Source organism: Trachymyrmex cornetzi, unplaced genomic scaffold (genome assembly GCF_001594075.2).
Source record: "Trachymyrmex cornetzi isolate Tcor2-1 unplaced genomic scaffold, Tcor1.1 scaffold309, whole genome shotgun sequence".
In the NCBI taxonomy this organism is placed as follows: Eukaryota; Metazoa; Arthropoda; class Insecta; order Hymenoptera; family Formicidae; genus Trachymyrmex; species Trachymyrmex cornetzi.
The window spans coordinates 787,642-797,116 of record NW_017297786.1 but is presented as its reverse complement, the minus strand read 5'-3'; the positions used below and the strand labels follow the sequence as shown (position 1 = coordinate 797,116).

General features: G+C 30.1%; 1 protein-coding gene across 2 annotated transcripts; it reads right to left on the bottom strand.

Moving 5' to 3' along the window:
• Positions 1 to 97: 97 nt before the first annotated feature.
• Positions 98 to 5,085, bottom strand: LOC108762579 (juvenile hormone epoxide hydrolase 1). 2 transcript variants are annotated; one of them, XM_018509627.1, is made up of 7 exons: positions 5,001 to 5,085; positions 3,504 to 3,715; positions 2,730 to 2,922; positions 1,471 to 1,819; positions 856 to 1,040; positions 474 to 714; positions 98 to 403 (listed from the first exon to the last, which is right to left on the bottom strand). In XM_018509627.1, the coding sequence occupies exons 2-7, from the start codon at positions 3,687 to 3,689 to the stop codon at positions 145 to 147; spliced, it is 1,413 nt and encodes a 470-aa protein (XP_018365129.1). In that variant the 5' UTR covers positions 3,690 to 3,715; positions 5,001 to 5,085; the 3' UTR covers positions 98 to 144. The 2 variants fall into 2 exon arrangements, with proteins under 2 accessions (XP_018365129.1, XP_018365130.1); XM_018509628.1 differs by having other exon boundaries at positions 5,024 to 5,062.
• Between the last annotated feature and the right edge of the window lie 4,390 nt (positions 5,086 to 9,475).

Genomic DNA, 9,475 nt, shown 5'->3' with positions numbered 1-9,475 from the left:
TATATATATATATATATAAAATTTGTTTTGTTTTCAAATAAAGTTTATGCTTTAAAAATAAATATATATAGACTTTATAAAAATTAATTATTTCTTCGTCATTTCTGTTTCGCTTTCGAATAATGTTTGTGCAACTCTTTTCATTTAGAATTTACGTTTATGCTCTTCTTGTTGACAAATTACTGTTTCCCTGTGCTTTTTGTTCCACTCTTCCATCTTATCAATGGAGATCCATATATCATTTGCGAGTAACTCCGGTTCTTCAAATGCCGCGAAATGACCTCCTCGAGGCATTTTGGTAACTCGTAACAGATTCACGAATCGTGTTCTCAGTTCGTTTGGACTTTGAGTCATAATTTCGTAAGGGAACTGTGCACAAGCACTAGGAACCTTTATCGGTGTCCTATAAAAAAAAACACTTAATATTTAACATTTATATGTTGCAATAATAATTTGCGATAACAATTACATACGATTCCAAGATCCCCACCAAGGATCTATTCGACTTGGTATACTGTTCAGCGTATATTCTCATGGCTGTAGTAATGCTATTCGACATCCAATAGATCATCAGATTATCGATTAACTCGTCGTATGTATATTTCTCTAAAAATCCACCATCTGCTCTATATTTGTAAGACGGATTCGTACCGGTTGAAAATTTTTCAATGATATACGCCGCCAAACCAGCAGGCGAGTCGTTTAGACCGACCCCTAAAACACACGATGCTTTGAAAGATACTAGATTTTCATTCGTTAAATATGCGCAAAATCTTCTTGCACATTCAATTAATAGAATATAAATGTACGTTAACTTTTTTTTGCGTAATTGTATGATATAAGTACGTCGCATACCAACTGTATCCGGCTTCGTAGCTTGAATGTGAAAATATCCGTACTCTCCAAGAATTGACAAACCAGTTTTTTTTTTAGTTTTTCCCCAAGGCAAAAACGATTCTTTCAAAAAAGCCAAAAGAACTTTTTTCGGTAGGGTCCATTTATTGAGCACTAGGCACAAATTGGAATGCAAACCCAAAACGCTGCAATTTGCACAACATATATATCACTATTTAATCAAATTTAGTAACATCATAATTATTATATAACTACTGATGTCATAAAATGTCATATAATACTAATGTCCTATTCAATTTTATAATGCCAGTTGTCATAAAACCAGGTTTAACACTTAATACACAGCACACTTTATCACAACGAACATCCTCAGAATTTCTGGAAACTTCAGACAGTAGGACGTCCTCCAAATGTTCTTAAAACGTCCTTTGAACATTTTTAGGACGTCCATGAAGGTGTATATTATATAAAAATTAGCGTTTATACAACATTTTACGTCAGTAGTTCACAACTACGTTATTAAACCTAATTATAACGTGCAAATCATTATTAAGTACATCGTTAAAGTTAGACATCATATTAGATTTAACTGATAATTTTAGGCAATAAACTTACTGTTGCGGATATAAACATGACATAGTGTGGATGACGGAGGAACCCCAATCGCCACCTTGAACATAATATTTATCATGTCCGAGTCTCAACATGAGATTCTTAAGAACCACACTCATTTGAATAGTCGAAAGTTCAGGTATCGTAGCTGCGCTGGAGAAACCAAATCCAGGTAGCGAAGGCGCTATCACTTCAAATACAAAATCGTGCTCGGGTTTCGGTGAGGTCAGTAATGGAATGACTTTATAAAATTCCATTATGGAGCCGGGCCATCCATGCACAATTAACAATGGCAAAACACGTTTTCCTTCTGTATTATTTGGTTTCTCATGGATAAAGTGAATGTCTAATCCTGTGTTAAATACAAAATATGTAAATGTTAATCTGTAACTCAATGTAACATTGAAAAATAATAACATAAAAGTATATGTAATCAACTTTGATACTGAAATCATCTTATAGATTTCTATAAAATCAAATTCTTAGACCGAAAATAGTTCGAATACTTATTCATCCGAGTACCAGATTTCGTTTTGATTTTATTTTACTTAAATCGATAAATAAAATTTTGTATAAAATATATAGTATTGAAATAAAATAAAACACATAACAACAGAATATATAATTGAGGGGATGGGCGGAATAAAGGCCTAATTACAAAATTTTGATATTAATAAAAACTAAAATAACTTGCTACTTTTTTATTATACAAATGGGTACAATATTAAATGAATTTAGGTAATGTCTTTAAGAAGTTATAATACTTCTCTATTACGATAAATATTACATAAAAAAGCTAATTACTGGAAAAAGGGCCTAAATAGAATTATGCCTTTATTCCGCCCATCTCCTCAATTATAACTTAAAATCTTATTATAAGTAAAATTATAGAATTTATATTAATATAAATAGAATTATATAAATCGTATTACAAATAAAATAAGCATCTTTATAATAATCTGCAAAGCTTAAAATATTTACTACCCCCCTGAGTATCAATCATATAATTTCTTCCCCAGGATGGAAATGTAAAAAGTAAAAAATTTTTTGTATATGTATGTGTATATTATATGTACATATATACATAAAAATTGTCACGTTTTTGCTTTAAAGAAAAGTTATTATTATTAACTTTTCTTTAAAGCAAAAACGTGACAATTTTTATGTTTGATTGATTCTTCGACGTCGGACTACAAAAATATTCAATATTCGAAAGAATACTCGCTATATATACTTTTCTGTTGTTGATCGTATTCTCGTACCTTGAATATTCGTTTTAAAATGTGAATACTGATTTATGTACTTCTCGCGTTCGTCGAAATTATATTCATTCTCCCAATAGTCTAAAAGTTTGCGCAGGGCGTCGGTATTAGTGCCATAATTCCAGGCAACGTCTTTCAATGGCGGTATTAAAGGTCTGGTATGCTTTAATCGGTACTTCAAATCTTTTACCATCTGCAAACAATATTTTCTATTGCATACAACGAATATTTTATTTACTAGTTCCAACTGGCTCGTTATAAGATTTTTTCAATCATACCGATTCATAATAAATCAAAATCATCATTTGACTGACGTTAAGTGAGTCTCATTCGACTTAACGTCAAGTAAGTGCTCAGTGATTATTACAATTGGTTTTTACCTAAGAAGAACAATTAAGTCACGATAACATCAAAATGACATTAAAATGATAATTAAAAAATAATCTTTAATTATCATTTTAGAGTCATTTTAATATCACAATTATGACTTATTGTTTTTCTTTAGTACATTATTGTTACATGCTTTAATCGGTATTTCAAATTTATCATTACATGCAAACGATGCCATTGTCTACTATCTGTAACAATTAACTGTTTAATTGAACTATTTCATGAAATTACTTTTTACACGGTAGTGTCTCAGCACTAATTTAAGACAAGCGATATATAGAAACATTTTTTCAATCATATCGATTCACAACAAAAAATAAAACAGCGGTAACAGTAACGAAGTTATTTTGATTTATAAAATAACTTTGTCCACCCTATGAATACCTCTTCGGAAAAAGTAATTTTGTATGGTCTGATGTCAATGTTGGCAGAGTTCTCGGTACCGGGCGTCCACCAGGTCTCCGGCAATTTCGATAACTTCGTTCTACGAGACGAGAAGTATCTTCTCGTTAGGACGAATAGCATCGCCGAACAAATGAGGATAATTACGCCAAGTAATAAACAATCCATTTAACCGGCACACCTTATATGTAACTCTGCAAATAAAAATAAATCGTTTAGATAACGCATCTGCTATCCGACGAGTGTAACTGATTACAGCATGACACTACACTATTACATCGCGATCGTAGGTTGCACAAACAGCGCAGAGCGCAGTGATGTGTTCATGTAAAAGTGGACCCTAAATCTCGAAATTATGCAAACATTAACAGTTTAAGGCTTAAGGCATTCGAGGTGAATAATTAAAACATCTTGTAAAGTGTCTATTGCAAGTGTTTTTGGATTCAGATTGAGAATACCAGTAGAAATATGTGACAGAGAATGTTCATGCATGATGTGCATGATGTATAATTTTATCCCTGATGTTCACTGAATATTAAAGAAGGATAACAAAAAATGATACATTATACGCATCATGAATAAAACAGCTGAATCATCTATTAAAATCTATATCAAGCATGTATTAAAATGGAGGGAGAGGAGGATCGCAAATTAAAGATTAAAATTCGATCAATTAGAACGAGATGGATTAAAATTAAAATTATCTGATTAGTCTAATTCTAAGCTCAATATTCCGAGCTTTAATTCGTGAATTTTAATAATCTTCAATTGATTGCTATTCAGCTAGACGTCATTTTTTTCCATTGTTTACAGCGTACCATTGATGTTTTATTGTTTACTGAAATAAAACAAATTGACAACAAGAATAAATAAATATAACTGTTTAATTCATAGAATTATACTCATATCCACCCAAAAAATTACACGAAACTAAGAATCAACAAAAACTTAAAATGATTTTATTTCGATTAAGCCTATTCTACACAATGTGCTCCGTTTCTTGTTTCTTGCTTTTTACTATTTTTTACATTTTATCTTTTTGCTTCTTATCTGGTTTTATGTCGCTCGATATAAAAGTTAATGAACTTCGAAAGAAAATTTAACAAGAAATATAATTGTCGATAAAACGGTTGCAAAAGATGAGACGGAGAAAAAAGCAAAAAGTAAAAAGCAAGAAACAGGAAACAAAAAGCACATTGTAGAATAGGCTTTAACGTTAAGTAGTCAAATTTTGTAATAAAAAGTCATTTTTACTTTCATGATGTCAAAATAAAGTTTTTAACTTTTTTTTAACTTGGTGTGTCCGTTCCTTGGGGTACGCTATTTCATTCGTGTATTGTTGTCGCACGACAAGTGTGTACAGAACAGAGAGGTCCTCGGATCTCTCTATCCCGTAGCCAATTAACAGGCTTGAAAAATTTGTCGTGCGGCTGTGTATTTGAAAAATGTCCGAGTTAAATTTAAGGTCAAAGCAATTACCTATATGGGCAAGGACGAATTACTTGTTTTCAGTTTCCCGTAAAATTCCCCTGGTCGAATTTATTCTTTCACTTATCTTTCGCTTGATCGATTCGTTCGTTCCGTTCGAAAGACACTAATGAAATGATCGAGAATTCTCAATAGCCAGTCAGCGGGAGTCCTTTCGCGATAAACACTCTGTCATGATGTGCAACGCGCATGCGCAAATGGTGAGTAGTGCCGTTAATTGGCACTCGTGTGTGCATACGTATAGTGTGTACGCGTGCATGTACGAAGGGCAAAAAGACCAGCAAAACTGTAAAGCGACTTGTTGGCCGCAATTGACTATGTAACGGTACTTTATTTTAATATTTACGATATTGAACACAATCAACGTGATGCTACAATTTCTTTGAAGCATTCTTTAGATTTGTTTTTTTATTCCTGATGTAGACGGCTCTATTAGAAAACTTTCTTGTCGCCGATACCGACGTACCACTTTGTTTTTAGACAATATTTCTTAAACAAAATATAAATATAAAACTTTAAAAACGTAATTACAAACTGAAAACTGTCTTCTATCAGATAGTATAAGCAGTTTTTATAATACTATTTGCAATTTTTCAATAATTAATTTTTTCGTAAGGTAAGCAAAAATGAGCGTCTGACAAAATGGGCTCCAAAACTGACACAGTAAGCAGTAATGCTACGTATTCCTATTCTTTTTCTTTTACAGGAATTATCTGTATAAAGCACCTATAAGTGAATGTATATAAGATTTTTCAGAATCATTTTACTTCGTTATAAAAAATTTTTATTTAATTATATGCATATTTACTTTACGCTGTTCTGCAAGATGCAAATATATGTAACGCGATAGTTTTTCTAGAGTTGTCTAGAATGTACACTTTTGGAACTTAAAGTGAGATAGATATATGTTTGATATTTGTTTAAAGCAAGAAAAAGAGTTCTAGAACAGTCTAGTGCAGAAAACAGACTTAAAAGTTAAGCGTATTGAAATTTAATGTACTGCAAACTTAAACACCATTGGTCTGTTTTCTGCACTAGACTGTTCTAGAACTCTTTTTCTCGCTTTAAACAAATATCAAACAAATATCTATCTCACTTTAAGATCCAAAAGTGTACATTAGTTCAGTCACAGAAAACAGACCTCGTATAGTCCTGACCTTGCACCGTCCAATTACAATACCATTTGTTTCGGTCTTTGTAGCCTGGAGTAAACTTGACTTCAAAAGAGACCTGCAAAAATCATTTATCTCAGTTTTTATCGAGAAATTATCACAGAAGTTCTACTCCGATGGAATAATGGCCCTATCCGAAAAATGACAAAAAGTTATCGATCAAAACGGTATATATTTGGTTTAATAAAAGATTTGTAAACAATTTAAAAAATGTTTTAATTATGCTCCAACTTATAAAAAGACTTTTTTCCTAACTCAATATTATCTTCTTTCAGAGAAAAAAAAATGTTTTGGAGGAATATTGAGAGTCTAACCAACTTCAACAGAAAATTCATAAATCTGTTATATTTTGATAATGATAAAGACAACGTGGATGATATGAGTTGCATATCTGATTTGAGGAATCCATTGAATTAGATTATAGGATTACGAGAACTTCCACGTACATGATGAAAATGGAGAATGAACAGCCACGAGGAAGCAAATATTTGGATAATTTTTTATGAGAAAGACAATTAAACATTGATCGAATTCAGCAGAAAGTTCATTTTTTAACTATAAGTTTTCTTTATTGAGATAGAAGTGTTCTTTATATCTAAAAGTATAATCCAATCAGCGCGAAAAAGATTAATTCCAACAGTTACAAAATAAACATTCTGCTGAACACAACAAATGGTAACAGTTTTTAAACACGAGTTTCGAGGGATAGTTCTTTGTATTACATCGATCCGTATCAACCAATAGGATTTACACGAAACGGACCAATAAGCGTCTAGTATCATGTCTTCTGGGCGCCGAACCGGTTATTAACGTAAGCACGTGTCGCATTTAAGCTGAGAACGTGGATGCGAACGTATATCATTGTGGTGAGATAACGTTATTAACATTAAGCTGTCGTATTGAGCTTCCCTTTAAGAGGTATCTTGTTCCTGCGAGAATCTCGATTTGTGACAATTTTTATGTATCGTGTATATTGTGACGTAATGTTTCTTATAACTTATAACATTTGATATATTTTCTTTTATTGTTATGTACTAATAGCAGTTTGGCGAAACAACAACTGAGTGACAGAATCGATTATTTTTGAAAAGTAGCATTATTGTCTCCTGATTAATGTCATATTAATCGATAATTATTTATATAATAAATATTAATAAGACTTAATTCCTTATATTCGTAATTATTTGTTGTCAGTTTATATTTGCGAAAAATTCCGATGAGATATCGCTTACAAATTTATCTGGTGTAATATTCAAAATTTTTTGTTGCTTAACTTTATCAGACAGATATACAAACGTTACTTTTCAAACAACCGAGACTTGTTTGTTATTTCTTAATTGCATATTTCAAACATTGAAGATAAATAAGCCACGTTGTTTTAGAACACTGTGGAATTATAACAAATATGGATATTATAACTTCATTTTACAACATTGTATTATATAAATTCGTACAGAAAATTTACAGTATTTAAAGTAAAACAAGTATTTACAAGAAATTATTAACTAACTTTTAAAACGTTATTCTTTTATTTACGATGATATACGCGTTCGCTGAGAATTTTTTTATATGTCAAACGAATAAAAAAGTTTTAAAAGCTTTTAAAATTTTAAAGTTCTCTTCAATTATTATTGTTATTAATGCTAAACGAATATTAATCCGAACAAAATTATATTCTCCATTTGGTTTCGTTATTAAAATGTCTTTCTTATTCTGTAATAAACATTTACCTATCTAAGGACCTTATTCTGTTAATGACTTTTAACAACTGTAACATTATATCATTACCTTCTCTTTATGTAGTACTTTTACCATGTACAAAACTTGCGTAATGACAATGGAATATCATTAAGCGTTAGGTCCTTGATCTGACCTTATGTGTCTTTTCAACTATCTATTTGGACGTGACGAATTCGTCAAATAGATTAGTCAATATCATCTTGATAGACAAACATTGTTACAATCTATATGATTTAAAATTACTACGTCGTTAATTTTAGACGATTGATGTTTTGATGACGTTTTAATTACTATTTCGATGATAAATCGGTAACAAACTTTGATGACAAATTGGATCTTAAAAAAAGAGTAATCTTGTGTAGCTAAATTTTTTGGAGAAGAGAGCTAAACACAATACTTTCACGATGAACATTAAACGACAGATACGGAATATTATATTTGAAAATTTAAACTCTGGTAAGATGACGAGTTACATTTTAAATAATTGCTTAATTTATTTATTGCTTAATCTCTCAATATTTATAAATGAACACGTTTTTTATAGATAAATAAAACTGTAATATACGTATTCGCGAGAGAAGTATATTATAACATGGATATGTATAATATTGTATAATGATTATATATATATATATATATATATATATATACACATATATAACATACTGTAATAAGAGAATTTTTTCGTATAAGATTGCATGATTATGTCGTAAATCACATTAAAATTCCAACAACTATGGTACCAAAATTATTATAAAGTTTTGATATTATAGTTTATTTTTGTTTTTAACACATTATATGAGTTTGATATTTTATAATAATTTTGTTATTTATAACTGACATAATCATTATAAAATGCTAATAAAAGCTAAAAACCATATAATACAAAATAAACAAAGATAGAAAGAGAGTAATTCTTCTATGTATTTTAATTTATATATGCAAATCAATCAAATAAGTATATATTATACAATTTTTTTACATTTAGTCTTATTGAATAATTTAACAAATTTAATTCACTGATGATAAACACATGATAGATTCACTTTTAAGAAGCTTATTATAATTAATTGAATAAAAACATTTATTTCTCACATAAATTTTGCTAACGATGGACTTCTACTATTATCAGAATTAATAATATTAGCAATAGATAAGCAATTATTAATTGTAGTTATTTTCCAAGATGCTGCAATGAAAATGACGTATACATTTATTTAACAGAAAATACAAGTACGGAGAATCACAAGTTTGACATTCCTGGAATTGATACAGAGAATCAAGTAGATCTAACGTCCAAATTAATAATGATCCTAGGAATAGCAGCAGCGAGTCTATTAATGTTATATTGCATTTTTAGACTAAAAAGGTAAGACAACTGTTAATACTGTAATAATTATACATAGATTTCAGTTCAGTTTTTATCAATCTCGCTATTAGAAAACACAATTATAAATGGATTTATAAATGAAATATAAATATCTTTATTAATATACAGGGTGGGCCATCTATTGGTACGTTTTTAAAAATGCGATCAAATGAGCATACATTGAT